The sequence below is a fragment of the Ranitomeya variabilis genome, chromosome 6 (genome assembly GCF_051348905.1).
Source record: "Ranitomeya variabilis isolate aRanVar5 chromosome 6, aRanVar5.hap1, whole genome shotgun sequence".
Lineage (NCBI taxonomy): Eukaryota > Metazoa > Chordata > Amphibia > Anura > Dendrobatidae > Ranitomeya > Ranitomeya variabilis.
The window spans coordinates 464,069,254-464,085,533 of NC_135237.1; the positions used below are offsets into that span (position 1 = coordinate 464,069,254).

Below are 16,280 nucleotides of genomic sequence, written 5' to 3' on the forward strand. Positions count from 1 at the left end.
TGGAACACTCCTTATCCGTCGGTGTTGGTGTATGGGAACTTAGTCAAACTTTTTTGGCAAATATTGTAACTTAGGTACAAATAATACTCAGTCACTGATGACTCAAACAGAACGTATTAAAGAATTTATCGGGATTTCTTTTCAACCATCTACAGTATATTAAAAAAGTCAGCAATCTTACACTTTTCACTTTGGTACACAAAAGGCCCATAAAACAGACAAACTACAGTATACTGTGCTGAATCTCAAAATCATCAAATTAGACAAAATAGTCTTGAGTAAAAAAAATAAAACTTCTACAATCTGAAAAAAAAAAAAAGGTAGAAAAAAAAAAGACTATATATCTTTACATAATAAAAGAATAATTTTTCCCCATCACTTTTAAAACAATAGTAACTTACCAAATGCTAAAAGAGAAGAAAGAAAAAATAGAAGACTGAGCTAGAAGGTGACTTACCTGACGGCAGGGAGTCTGTCTCATCAAGGTCTTCAGAAATTTTCTTCGACACGATTCTCTCTTTCAGTCCTGCATTTGCCAGTTACAATTTATTAAAATAGTGACTACATGCAAAATTGAAAATGCAAATAACAAGTTTACATTTATGTTTGCTCATGTCCCCAAAACTCCACACTTTGTGTATTCCCAATGGCAAAACACAGTGCACCAGGCTTCACAGTACTCTGGCCGTCATCGACAGGACAGGGTGGTAAGAAGCAATGGCAGACACGAACCATCCTGACAGCTTATTTCAGCCTCGTTATTGCTCGCGATCATGAATGCCTATGTGGCTTAATGGCTGTTACAAAGCCACAACTTTTAGGGCAGGTGATTACGGCCACACATCCTCTCAGCCGAGAGAATCGGGCGGATTATGGAAATCACACCCAGTTGGATCAGAGTGTGAACACAATGTAGTGTGCTTAGATGTTCTTGGTTGAGGCAGCGGAAATCGGACTGCATCCGAGTGCAAGTGCTGTCCGCCGTTTTCCACACGCTCATTGATTTAAATAATAGAATCCTTTGCAAATATCAGATCAAACTTGGGCATGCTGCAAGTTTTTCCTTGGACAGACACTGAGGAAAACAAAATAAAAAATGTGAACGTGCACGGGGCCACAGACTACCATTGTTTTCCTAGACCACACTTGGACTGAAAATTACGCTAGTCTGTACCTTCCCTTAATAGAGGTAATCTATGGTGAACCAGTCAGTGAGAAACTGACAGGCGTATGGCGTTACTTAAAGGCTTTGTGCCAAGTTTGAAAGTGATCTCCTAGCCAAAAGATAAGCAGTAACTTCCCACCTGCTCAGGGTACAATCACTGTGACCCCATCCATCCTCAGACAGGAGCTCAGAAGAGCCCAGTATGACTGGAGCGAAGGGCGAACATGCGCACACTCGCCCCATTCATTCTCAGTGTACATAACCATATCCATTACTCAGCACTTCCATAACGAACGAATGAAGGGCAGTGCGTATGCTTGACCTCCGCTCAGATGTCCTTAGCTACAAAAATACAGTATAAATTTTTTGTTTGTTTGCTGGTCTATAGCAAATGTGTATACATCATGTATAAAACTATAAAAGCGTACAGTGGCATGTAAAAGTTTGGGCACCCCTGGTCAAAATTACTGTTATTGTGAACAGTTGTTAAAGTTGAAGATGAAATGATCTCTGAAAGGCCTAAAGTTAAAGATGACACTTTTACTCTGTATTTTAGACAAAAAAAATCCTTGTATATTCCTTTCTTTTATGTAGCAGAAATCCAGGCACCTCCATAAGGCGATTCCTCTGTACACCAATGCATCCAATGTGAGAAGGAAAATATAATGGAAGTGATCAACCACTAAAGCGAGAACATTTTTGATTTCAGCAAATACTTTAATATATGATCATAACTCATAAAAAGTTAAGAGGGGTTGTTCCACAAACAAAATTTCATTTTAATCAATAGATCCTGGGGTGGGTGAAAAAAAATATATATATTCAGACATTACATTATGGGATCACAAATGATTGTAAAAAAAACATTTTTTACAACAGGCAGGGAAATGTTTTACCTCACAGAAAGAATCAGCTGTGATCCCTGCTGTAATGTCTGTATGCTCTTGTTTCCTCCCCTCTCCAGGAGATGTGGTATGATCAGACGATGTCCCTGCACAGTCAGACACGGCCATTACACAGTACACAGCAGGGGCACATTTATAAGATTATCTCAGCACAGGAACATTTTATTTAAACACATCCAATTATGGAAATTATTATTATTTCAAGATCTATTCATTAAAATTAACGTTTCTTTAAGTTTATACTCTAATGTTCGTGTCCCTACATACAATTTATGTCTGTAATTAGAACCTGTGAGAATTGGGGTTTCCGAACAGTAATATTGTGTTTGATAGGATAAGAACACGTCGTCCATGTGTTTCTGGTCTTCATAGTGAACGTCACACAGAGATCACTTCTAGAGTGCAGCTAAAATAAACCAATCTTCCATTAGTAAGAACATGGCATTGAAATAGTGCTTCCTAAAGCAACGCTACAACTCAACTTAACCGTAAAAAAAGAATTTGGATGATCACTTAAATTCCAAGAAACAATCACAATAAAACCTTTTTTTTTTTTTTTGCACTAAATCTTATCAGCATGGGCAAGAAACAAACGAATCCTGACAAAAACTCAGGGGGAAAAAAAGCCACAGCATTTTACAGTGTCAGCACAGTGGCTGGGATTTACAGAAAGCTCCTGTCCACAGTGGATCTCTTGTACGCTCTGTAAACTCACCTGCTTTGCTTTTTTTCTCTCAAGCCGCAGCGTGTCAATTTCTCTTGCGGGTACGCAGAGTTCTGTACGGCCTTTCCCCATTGACTAACATTAAATGTGGAAAATAAGTAGGAAAAAACACACATGCGTTCTTTAGTGCATTTTTTCAGAAAAAAAACTAGTCAAACACGCATCTAATGCGCAACTAAGCATGTCAAATGCCTTATGGTTCATTGTCAAGCGGAGCTACATGCGCCAAGTTTGTGCTTGCAGTGCTCAATTCTTCCAAAAATCCCAGCAGGTTTACAAAGTAAGATCTATAGAGATGAATTCTGTAAGTATTACTCTTTAGAATATGTGCACAAATCATGTTATTTGTGTGAAAAATTTAGCATTTTACGGTCCCAGCAAAGTGAATGAGATTATTTTGTCTTTGCAGATTTAAAGCAGTTTGAAATCTGCAGCATGTTAATTTTTTCAATGTTCTTCAACCATTGTAATACATGGGGGAAAAAAGAAAATTTCACAAAAAAAAATGCACGCAAAAATGCATGTTTTCGATGCAGTGTATGTTCTGCAGCAAAGTCTACAGTAAATACTTAAAAGGAATCTGTCAGCAGTAATCTGAAGACATCATGAGATAGGGGCTGAAATACAGATTTCAGAGATGTGGCACTCTGGATGTGTGCGGTTTACTTATAATGAAGGTTTTATCAAATGATTAGCACTACTGGACTACAACTCACAGACTGCTAGACAGACCACGCCTCCTCCTCTGATAAGCAGCTCACTGTCAATGGGCAATGTACATAGAAAGCTGTGGTGTGGGCGGGGCAGCTTTCCGACAGACCACTCCTCCTCCTCTGATAAGCAGCTCAATGTCAATGGGCAATGTAGATAGAAAGCTGTGGTGTGGGCGGGGCAGCTTTCCGATAGACAGACCACGCCTCCTCCTCTGATAAGCAGCTCACTGTCAATGTAGATAGAAAGCTGTGGTGTGGGCGGGGCAGCTTTCTGATAGACAGACCACGCCTCCTCCTCTGATAAGCAGCTCACTGTCAATGGGCAATGTAGATAGAAAACTGTGGTGTGGGCGGGGCAGCTTTCCGATAGACAGACCACGCCTCCTCCTCTGATAAGCAGCTCACTGTCAATAGATCATGTACATACAAAAGCTGTGGTGTGAGCAGCTTTCTGGGCTCTGTGACATCTAAAAACGGATTGTCTCACAACTGGGTTTGTAATATTTGTCCCCATGTCCAGCCACTAAACAAAAAGCCTGATGCCCAGACAAACAAGACAACACAGGGTATAAAATATTGGTATTTATTTAAATCCCTAATCTTGTAGTCAGCGCAAGCAAGAAAAGATTACACGGGTAATACCAACATCTCCATTTCATCTCGTATACTACTAAATCAGCGACTACCACATTCAAAAGACTAGTTACAGGCCCGAAAAAAGAAAATCAAAGGTTTGGCTAAGTGCTAAACGCACCTATACAGCACCGAAGTGCCTCACATTCATTCACACTAATTTACAGTCCTTACTGCATTTTACAGCTCAATCAGTTTTGTAGTTTTGCATTATTACTAATTCAGAGTGCTAATTAAGCAAACAGTGCAAAATGGTTCTCTGCTATTGATTAGCCAGTGCAGAACACAGACGTTTCCTTCTCAGTTGACATTTTATTTCTCGGCATCCCGTACCAGATACACAATCATCCATCATTTGTCCCCCTTTTTCTCAGTCTTTTTCCCCCTCTCTCCATTTGAGGTCCTGCCGCTTGTTGTCCTTCTTGTAGTCTCCCGGGGTTTCTCATCTTTTTTCCTCCTTGATTCATTCTTCTCGTGTTTTTGTTCTTTGTCCTTAGACTCTCTGGTTGGTTTATCCTTTGGTTGTTCTCTGCCATGAACTAGATATCTTTCTTTTACCTTTTTTAGTTGTTCTTTTATACCCTCTTTAACTTGCATCATAAATAAGAAAAAAAAGTAATGGACCTAGCCCTTTAATAATGAACTATCTATAAAAGCACACAACTAGTGATGAGCGAGTATACCCGTTGCTTGGGTTTTCCCGAGCACGCTCGGGTGGTCTCCGAGTATTTGTTAGTGCTCAGAGATTTTGTTTTTGTCCACGAAGCTGCATGATTTGTGGCTACTAGACAACTTGAATACATGTGGGGATTCCCTAACAAACAGGCAACCCCCACATGTATCCAGGCTGTCTAGCAGTCGCAAATCATGCAGCTGCATTGACAAAAATGAAATCTCCGAGAACTCAAATATACTCGGGAGACCACCCGAGCAACGAGTATACTCGCTCATCACTACACACAACCCCAAATGGAGAAATAATGATTTAAAAAACAAACAAAACCCTTTTCATAGTTGCCAAAAAAACAACAAAAAACAACTGAGTGTTTCTCCAATGATGCTTCTCGCAAGAGCAATGTAATTGATAATATTTGCCCCATGAACAAAGCACATTTTAATCAATAGATATTAAATAATAAGCTTTACAATTGGATGTGTTCAATAAAATGTTCCTATGCTGATAAAATCTTATAAATGTGCCGCTGTTAATGTATTGTGTAATGGCTGTGTCTCAACATGCAGAACTGCTCCAGTTCATGGTCGACACATACCACAGGCCCGGGCAGGGGAGGAATAATAAGAAATGATAAGCGACTATACAGATTGTGAAGGGTTAAACTAAGATCAAAACTAAAGGCTTCATTTTTTGCTTGCAACGCCGTCTTGTTGCTCACGAAGATAAAATGTTGTTACTTAATTAGGCTATGGTTCATAATTGTTATGAAGACCTTGAGTGTTCTAACTTGAACCAGATAAGGGACTCGGGGGCGTATCGCTATACAAGACTCTGGGGCACCTGTTGGTATGCTTTTTCTATGCCAAGAAGACACGACCATATATGTAGTTTCCGGTTTTTCTGTATCCTCATGGGTTAAGTTTTTCCTACATTTTTATAGGTTAAGTGCTGAAAGTGTGTTCTTATGCTGATTGGTTGAAGTATAACTTCTAGGATTATGAAAAGTGATACACAATAAACGGGGGCCAGAGATCTGCTCGATCCCCCCAGAGACACACGTCTCCGTCTGGTCATTTTCAGTTGCCGGCAATGCCCTGTAGATTAATTTGGAAAATCACTGAGTCAACCGTGAAGGATCACTTTAGATCCTCCCTCAACAAGATGACACAGCAGGGGCTCAGAGCTGCAGCTTTCTGAGTTAACATATTTATCTGTCTGTTTTTTCACAGGAGTGAACATTTCTGCCACGTCTCCAGCCCTCTGGGCTCACCATAAATCAAAGTCAGTGACATTAGGTCAGCAGACGCAGCAGCAGATGGAATCCAATGTCCCTGACTTGATTTATAATGTCCTCAGAAAGCTGGAAACACTCACTCCTGTGATAAAACAGGCAGATAAATGTGTTAACGCAAAAAGTAGAATCTGCGAGCTGTATACTCACTTATTATAACTGACTTATGCTTCCTCCCTGGACAGGAGAGGTGGCATGTGCTGGCCATGAAGCATAGCAGCTCCGCATAGCTGGACACCGCAAATAACAGTAGGAGCACATTTACAAAGTTATCTCAGAGGAGGAACTTTTTTTTTTAACACATCCAATTATTATTCTAAGATCTACTAATTAAAGTCTAATTTGTTCGTAGGACAGCCCCTTTAAAAAGGTGACATAGTAAACAGTAAAAAAAAAAAATATTCAATATTGTATTAACATTTTGATCCCACCTCAGACATTTCTGGAACGTCCACAGCATACATCATAAATGTCTAAAAGATGTGGGTCACACAGATGAGACTTAAATAGCCTTTTAAAGTAAAAACTACGCAAAACGCATGTCAAATGAAATTGCCTCATAACTGTATAGCTAAGAAAACATGAAAACGTCACTCTTTTATTGTCATGATAACATTGGTTGTTCTAGATGAACTCCAAATGGGGTTGAGGCTTTCACTCACGTACCATGCAAGAAAATAAAAAGCTTGTTTCTTACAGCCAGCGTAAGTCAAACTATTTAGCTGTTTCCTTGACATGTTATATATGCATTTACAGAGCGAGTGGCCAAGAAATCCAGATGGAACTACATTAAAACACACTAATGCTAGTGTCAATTAATGGGAACGTCACTAGGCTTTTACTACCCATCTGAGAGCAGTATAATGCAAGGACAGGGGCATAACGATCATGGTCGCATACATCGCAACCGGACCCGTGTGGGTGAGGGACTTACCGATGCCAATTCATACTTCAACTGGATGTGCGTATGGCAATGTCCAGTAGGCGGTCCTACTCTGTGATTGACAGCTTTCTCTGCATGCACAGTCATACGCGAGAAACTGTCAAATACTAATAGGAACGCTCACATGACTCCTATCCATACCAACACCAAGGATGTCAATGAATGAACGACAGGTTTTTCAGAATCTTTTTCCACAATCCTACAAAACGTATCATTTGTATAATATGCTCAGCTTAATCTCTACACCATGCTGTCCACACATCGGACTACATGTGTAATGAGTCAGGTTCCCATTAAAGTATGACACAATGGCCGACCTTTGTGCCGATGAAGCTAAAGTGCGAAACTGAGAATTTAGCAATATAAAAACTCCGTTTTGTTAAAAAAGGAAAAGTGCATAGCTATAAATGGAACTGCAGATAATTGCAACATAAAAAGGTTATAATGAGCAAAACAAACCTTATTTAGATAAGATTTTACATCTCTTTAAAACAAAGACTTGCAAAATATTTTACTCCAAAACCGACATGCACCAAACAGCAGAACCACAAAGGATGCAAAATACCTTCTGCCTTGGTTTTGGCCTTGGTTATACCTCCTGAAATATCTGAGTTTAGGGTTGAATATATTAGAATTAACAACATACTAAGAAAAAAACAAAATACAAGCAATAAGACGGCAAAAATTACACTGCAAGGTTATGATGAACAAGTATTAATAGGAACATTTAATGCCAAAAGTCGGTGGTGGAAAGCCACTAAACAATAACTGATTGACCAGTAACACAAATGGTCTACCAGTACAAAACAAAGTGCCAGGAGCAGTGGGTAAGAGCCAACGGGGACGCAGCAGATCAGAGACGCTAGTGGGGGACACTGAAAGGACATAAAGAAGACATGGAGATAGGGGGAAATCAGACCTGGACAGCAAGAAAGTTAGACAAACTGTTCCATTTCCTATTCATTTTAATGAGAACAGGAGCTGCAGTTTATATCAAGAGTGTGGAGACGGTAAGCCAAACCACAGACTCCTCAGCTTCCCCAACTCCGACCCCACAGCACTGCCTCGCTGCTGAGCCGGTACATAAAGTGCAGCACAGATTCATCTCCACTAAAAGCCCAGATCCTTAGATCAGGAACAGAACAGACATTTAATAGAAGAGCTGTGCAGTCGGAGTCCATTAAGGTGGAGTAGGTATAAAATGGACCAAGTAAATTGGGTAGAGTACTTCAGTCCAGGATGTGCTGAATGCTTTTTTATAATAATTTGGGAGTTACAAAATGTCCTATAATTGTCGGTTTTGTTCCTGATGTAAGGATCTGGGCTTGGAGATGAATCTGTGGTGCACTTTATGTACCTGCTCAGTACTGACCAGTGCTGTGGTGTCAGAGTCTGAGGTTTGGTTTACCGTCTCCACAGTCCTGATTAGTAGGACATTTTATTTATAACTATCTCAAATTCTTATGAAAACATTTACAGCACATCCTGCATTGTCCTACTGTACCCAATTTATTATATATTTTAGAAGGAGTCGGGAGTTGGTCCATCTTATACCAACTCCACCAAATTGGACACAGACTCCGACTCAACAGCCCTGGTTTATATGGCGCAGATTTGAAATCCGAGTTGTAAAAAGCATGAAGTAAAAAAAATATGGAACGGCGATGCAGATTTAAAATCTAAGGTAAAAATCTGCTTCAGTTTTTTTTTTGCGCCACCAAATGTCTTGTACAAAAAAAAAATCCACCTGTTAGCCAAACAAAAGTAAAAGAGGCCTGTGCTGGAGCCACCACCTTATAGTGCAGGCAAGACCAGTTGATTAGTTGGGCGGCAATTCTTTTCGACAGATATGAGACACCTGCACAATCCACATCCATGCAAGGCAATTGCTATACTCTACGGCTACATATATTAGCGGAACGGGGAACTTTTTCTCCCGTCAGAAAGGAGTGGCTGTGCACATGTGGGACCTGCGCTCCATTCACTCCTTATGGAGATACTATGGAGATGCACGGAGCTGTGCTTGATCATATACAACCCCTGGCAAAATTTATGGAATCACCGGCCTTGGAAGATGTTCATTCAATTGTTTAATTTTGTAGAAAAAAAAGCAGATCACAGACATGGCACAAAACTAAAGTCATTTCAAATGGCAACTTTCTGGATTTAAGAAACACTAAAAGAAATCAAGAACAAAAAATGTGGTAGTCATTACTTTTTTAACCAAGCATAGGGAAAAAAAATATGGAATCATTCAATGCTGAGGAAAAAATTATGGAATAATGAAAAAACAAACAAAAAAACACTCCAACACATCACTAGTATTTTGTTGCACCACCTCTGGCTTTTATAACAGCTTGCAGTCTCTGAGGTATGGACTTAATGAGTTTCATACAGGACTCTTCATCAATCTGGCTCCAACTTTCTCTGATTGCTGTTGCCAGATCAGCTTCGCAGGTTGGAGCCTTTTCATGGACCATTTTCTTCAGCTTCCACCAAAGATTTTCAATTGGATTGAGATCCGGACTATTTGCAGGACATGGCATTGACCTTATGTGTCTTTTTTCAAGGAATGTTTTCACAGTCTTTGCTCTATGGCAGGATGCATTATCATCTTGAAAAATGATTTCATCATCCCCAAACATCCTTTCAATTGATGGGATAAGAAAAGTGTCCAAAATATCAACATAAACTTGTGCATTTATTGAAGATGTAATGACAGCCATCTCCCCAGTGCCTTTACCTGACATGCAGCCCCATATCATCAATGACTGTGGAAATTTGCATGTTCTCTTCAGGCAGTCATCTTTATAAATCTCATTGGAACGGCAACAAACAAAAGTTCCAGCATCATCACCTTGCCCAATGCAGATTCGCAATTCATCACTGAATATGACTTTCATCCAGTCATCCACAGTCCACGATTGCTTTTCCTTAGCCCATTGTAACCTTGTTTTTTTCTGCTTAGGCGTTAATGATGGCTTTCGTTTAGCTTTTCTGTATGTAAATCCCATTTCCTTTAGGCGGTTTATTACAGTTCGGTAACAGATGTTGACTCCAGTTTCCACCCATTCGTTCCTCATTTGTTTTGTTGTGCATTTCCTGTTTTGGAGACATATTGCTTTAAGTTTCTGGTCTTGACGCTTTGATGTCTTCCTTGGTCTACCAGTATGTTTGCCTTTAACAACCTTCCCATGTTGTTTGTATTTGGGCCTGATTTTAGACACAGCTGACTGTGAACAACCAACATCTTTTGCAACATTGCGTGATGATTTAGGCCGGCGTCACACTAGGCGTAAGACAATACGGTCCGTTTTTTACTGCCGTAATACAGCCGTAATACGCAGAAATGTTCCCAAAATAGTGATCCGTATGTCATCTGTAGGCAGGGTGTGGCAGCGTATTTTGCGCATGGCATCCTCCGTATGTAATCCGTATGGCATCCGTACTGCGATATTTTCTCGCAGGCCTGCAAAACCGACATCTAATGGATTTATGGGCTCAAATGTTCGGTAAAACATATATACAGGATAGAGATAGATAGATAGATAGATAGAGATAGATAGATATAGATATATATATATTCAATTCAGCGCGATATAGCAGAAAAGCCGGTAATTCAATTGCCGGCTTTTCATTTCTCCTTCACAAACCCGACAGGATATGAGACATCGTTTACATACAGTAAACCATCTCACATCCCCTTTTTTTTTGCATATTCCACACTACTAATGTTAGTAGTGTGTATGTGCAAAATTTGGGCCCTCTATTAAATTAAAGGGTTAAATCGCGGAAAAAATTGGCGTGGGCTCCCACGCAATTTTCTCCGCCAGAGTGGTAAAGCCAGTGACAGAGCAGATATTAATTTTCTAGAGAGGGTCCATGGTTATTGGCCCCCCCTGGCTACAAACATCTTCCCCCAGCCACCCCAGAAAAGGCACATCTGTAAGATGCGCCTATTCTGGCACTTGGCCACTCTCTTCCCACTCCTGTGTAGCGGTGCGATATGGGGTAATGGAGGGTTAATGTCACCTTGCTATTGTAAAGTGACATTAAGCCAGATTAATAATGGAGAGGCGTCAATTATGACACCTATCCATTATTAATACAATAGTACGAAATGGTTAAGAAAACACACACACATTATTACAAAGTCCTTTAATGAAATAAAGACACATGTTGTTGTAATATTTTATTAGACTCTTAATCCACCTGAAGACCCTTGTCACCTGAAACAAAGTTAAAAAAAACAAATAATATTCCATACCTTCCGTCGTTCTGTCCCACGTTTTAAATCCATCTGAAAGGGTTAACTAATTTTACAAGCAGAAGCCTGTTAATGCAGCCGCCCCTGCCTGTGAAAACCCAGGGAATGAATGGAAAGCAGGGTGACCTGTAGTTACCTTGAGTTGCAGTGATGCTCCCTCTGCTGGATGTCCTCATGAACTGGAGCCTGGGAAAAGTTCCCACGCTCGAGTTCATATGAGGACATCCAGCAGAGGGCGCCTCACCGCAAATCAAGGTAACTACAGGACATTCCCCTGCATTTCATTCATTCCCCGGGGTTTTACACACAGGAGCACAATTGCATTAGCAAAGCTCCTGGGTGTAAAATGATTTAACCCCTTCAGATGGATTTACTTCGTGGGACTTGACCTGAGCGACGGAAGGTATGAGATATTGTTGATTTTTTATTTTTCCTTTTTTACAGAACGAGGGTCTTCAGGTGGATTAAGAGTATAATAAAATATTACAACAACATGTGTCTATTTCATTAAAGTACTTTGTAATAATGTGTGTGTTTTCTTAACCATTTCGTACTATTGGATTAATAATGGATAGGTGTCGTAATTGACGCCTCTCCATTATTAACCTGGCTTAATGTCACCTTACAATAGCAAGGTGACATTAACCCTTCATTACCCCATATCCCACCACTACACGGGAGTGGGAAGAGAGTGGCCAAGTGCCAGAATAGGCGCATCTTCCAGATGTGCCTTTTCTGGGGTGGCTGGGGCAGATGTTTTTAGCCAGGGGGGCCAATAACCATGGACCCTCTCTAGGCTATTAATATCTGCTCTCAGTCACTGGCTTTACCACTCTGGCGGAGAAAATTGCGCGGGAGCCCACGCCAATTTTTTCCGTGAATTAACCCTTTATTTTTCAAGCTACAGCGCCCAAATTTAGCACATACACACTACTAACATTAGTAGTGTGGAATATGCAAAAAAAAAAAAAAAAAAAAAAAGGGATATGAGATGGTTTACTGTATGTAAACCATGTCTCATATCCTGTCGGGTTTGTGAAGGAGAAATGAAAAGCCGGCAATTGAATTACCGGCATTTCTGTAGAACATGCTGCGTATTTCTCGCAAGTCACACTGCTGGTCCGTGTGTAATCCGTATTTTTCTCGCCCCCATAGACTTTCATTGGCGTATTTTTTGCGCAATACGCTGACAAACGCATGCTGTCAGCAAAAATGCTGCGATTTTCTACGGCCGTACAAGACCGTATATTACGGATGCGTAATATACGGCTGATAGGAGCTGCCCCATAGAGATTCATTGGGCCGTGTGTAATGCGTATTTTACGGATGTATTTTCTGCGCTCATACGTCCGTAAAACTCGCTAGTGTGACGCCGGCCTTACCCTCTTTTAAGAGTTTGATAATCCTCTCCTTTGTTTCAATTGACATCTCTCGTGTTGGAGCCATGATTCATGTCAGTCCACTTGGTGCAACAGCTCTCCAAGGTGTGATCACTCATTTTTAGATGCAGACTAACGAGCAGATCTAATTTGATGCAGGTGTTATTTTTGGGTGTGAAAATTTAAGAGTGATTCCATAATTTTTTCCCTATGCTTGGTTAAAAAAAAGTAACCATTACTGACTACCACATTTTTTGTTCTAAATTTCTTTTAGTGTTTCTTAAAGCCAGAAAGTTGCCATTTGAAATGACTTTTAGTTTTGTGCCAAGTCTGTGATCTGCTTTTTTTCTACAAAATTAAACAACTGAATGAACATCTTCCAAGGCCGATGATTCAATAATTTTTGCCAGGGGTTGTAGAATGAAAGGTTCCGGCGCTCCATTTGCTGCACCGTTTTGTCAAGGCCCTCTCATCCACGTAACCAACATGCACATCAGGAAATCCAAACTTACACATGAAGGTTTACACTGCAAGGATCAGTAAGAAACTTGGCCGGAATAATACCACAACACGAATCATGCACCACTAACAATTTACCCAGAGGATACCAGGGTCCGAAGATCATTCTGCAAAGATTGAGGTCTTCTATAACTATGGTAAAACTTCAGGGCGCCATGTAGTAAGTCATGGAGAGCATTTGCCCTAAAACACTATTGTCCCAGCATAGCGCTAACTCGAGCACAGCATGCAAGGATTAGTATTACACTGAAACCATCTGGAGCAGTTATGGAAATCCAAAGTACCTGGTGCCTTGATTGCTTTCTCCGCTTTTGGAGACTCTGCAAATCCTGAGGTTTATAAAATAAAATGTTGTTAGAAACAAACCATAGTGGGAAAAAAAAAATGATAGAAATGGGTTAAATCCCCAAGTCCATTGAGAGGATTGGCCTAGTCTATAAGATACCGTATATACTCGAGTATAAGCCGAGATTTTCAGCCCAAATTTTTGGGAGCATTCAATATTTTTGGAGCATTATATGGGGCATTATATGGGGCCATAACTGCAAGGAGCATTATATGGGGCCATAACTGCAAGGAGCATTATATGGGGCCATAACTGCAAGGAGCATTATATGGGGCCATAACTGCAAGGAGCATTATATGGGGCCATAACTGTATGGAGCATTATATGGGGCATCTATGGGGCCATAACTGTATGGAGCATCTATGGGGCAATAACTGTATGGAGCATTATATGGGGCATTATATGGGGCCATAACTGCATGGAGCATTATATGGGGCCATAACTGCAGGGAGCATTATATGGGGCCATAACTGCAAGGAGCATTATATGGGGCCATAACTGCAAGGAGCATTATATGGGGCCATAACTGCAAGGAGCATTATATGGGGCATCTATGGAGCAATAACTGTATGGAGCATTATATGGGGCATTATATGGGGCCATAACTGCATGGAGCATTATATGGGGCCATAACTGCAAGGAGCATTATATGGGGCCATAACTGCATGGAGCATTATATGGGGCCATAACTGCAAGGAGCATTATATGGGGCCATAACTGTATGGAGCATTATATGGGGCATCTATGGAGCAATAACTGTATGGAGCATTATATGGGGCCATAACTGTATGGAGCATTATATGGAGCCATAACTGCAAAGAGCATTATATGGGGCATTATATGGGGCCATAACTGTATGGAGCATTATATGGGGCATCTATGGGGCCATAAAGAACTGTATGGAGCATTATATGGGGCTCCTGATTCAATATGGTTATTCAAAAACACTTAACCTACTGATGACTCAATTAATTTTACTTTTATTGGTATCTATTTTTATTTTTTACATATACCGGTAGCTGCTGCATTTTCCACCCTAGGCTTATACTCGAGTCAATAAGTTTTCCCAGTTTTTTGTTGCAAAATTAGGGAGGTCGGCTTATACTCGAGTATATACGGTAAGTAGCATGTATTCGATGTTGTGACTACTCTAGTAGTCAGCGTGAATAGAATACCGTATTTCAATATTTTTGTGCAGTCATAAAAGCAATACAAAAACAAACACGATATATCATTATAAGTTTTATACACACATCAAAAAGATTACATTGAAAACTGCTTTGAGTAACACTTTTTTTTTTTTAATATAAACTTCAACTCCATTCCTGAGATATTTTCAAAGTATTTGGCACTAGAAAAAAAAAAAAGTTGAGTGGAGTGTTAATAGAGTGTTCACTGGTGGCGGGTACTACTTCTCCCTGTACAATGCTGACCAATCATAAGCAGACAGCAAACGCTCAAAAGGAAAGAAGAGCAAGCATCCACGATCCATTAGGTTTCTGAGCAGGAATGATACAGCTCTGGCCTCCTGGTCTAACCTCCTATATGAGTAGGTGGGGGACATAGTGCAGCTGAGTTTAGAAGTGTCATAATACAAACCTTTATCTCCTAATTTCTGAGTGTGTCAGTAATCACACTTCTGTCTGCCCTGCAGTGAGATCAGGGCTATAACAACATGTCACACTGGAGTAGCCTGCCTGTTCTGGACTACACATGTGTGAGATGTAATGAGAACCTGCTCTGATCTCATTACAGAGATTATCATTTGAGCACAACAGACATAAGTGTGATACTGACACCGAGTTCTTATATCCAGACAGACAGTGTGGAGGAGAGGCATTACAGCAGAGTACAGTGCTTGGAGAGAAGGGCTTGTAATGTGGCACAGGTAAACTCAGCTGCACCGCCCCCCCATCATTACAATTCATGTAGGAGGTTTTCCAAGGATATCAGAGCTGTATCATTACAACGCAAAACACCTAGATACCTTGCTCTACGAGTCTACGTTATGGTGCAAGGCAAGTTCTTTCCATTGAATCTTGCTGCCTGCTTATGATTGGTCAGAATGAAGAGTACATGCCCTTAGTGAAAACTAACACGTGGACTAAAAAAAAAAAATAACTCAAGTGCCAAATACTTTGATTGCTAATATCTCCGCAACAGGGTGGCGAAAAAAAAAAAAAAAGAAAAAAAATCTATTTTTTTTTTTAATCTTGCTCTACAGCTGCTATTACATCCGGCGTCTAGTACAACATGAGAATTTGGTTAACGGTTCTCTTTCAATGTAACATCGGCACATCAGACTTGCATACTGTCTTCATTTGAAAAGCATTTCCTCCCAAAAAACTTCTACAGAGAAGTGAAAAACTGCATAAAGGACATATGTTGTTGTGTTGAAAGCCTTCAGCTATTTTCTTGCCACATTATTACACAATCGTTTGTATAGTAATGCCAACAAGGCGATAATGGAGAGAAAAGGGAACTGATGTCTTCTTACAATAAAACCTCAGACGAGTTCAATTACTCCATTTTACAGTAGATTACATCAATTTAGTGGTCAACGGTTATCCACAAGTTTCCGAAGTAAAACAACAGCACTATGAGGGCAGATATATATATGGATATATATGGATCCATCCTGCCTTGTATGGAGCATCTTTGGGATGTGCAGCCGACAAATCTGCGGCAACTGTGTGATGCCATCATGTCAATATGGACC

General features: G+C 40.3%; 1 protein-coding gene across 17 annotated transcripts in view; it reads right to left on the reverse strand.

Annotated features, from left to right (window-relative positions):
• The window catches only part of ASPH (aspartate beta-hydroxylase), a 221,653-nt gene that overhangs the window by 155,408 nt on the left and 49,965 nt on the right, over positions 1-16,280 (reverse strand). For 14 of the 17 annotated variants that reach the window (XM_077270552.1, XM_077270548.1, XM_077270549.1 and 11 more), the window contains one exon: positions 458-526. In XM_077270552.1, the coding sequence (XP_077126667.1) occupies positions 458-526 (69 nt within the window). Of the gene's footprint in view, positions 1-457; positions 527-4,077; positions 4,731-7,615; positions 7,658-13,499; positions 13,545-16,280 lie in introns of those variants that run through there. The other 3 variants (XM_077270563.1, XM_077270564.1, XM_077270565.1) reach the window with 2 other exon arrangements.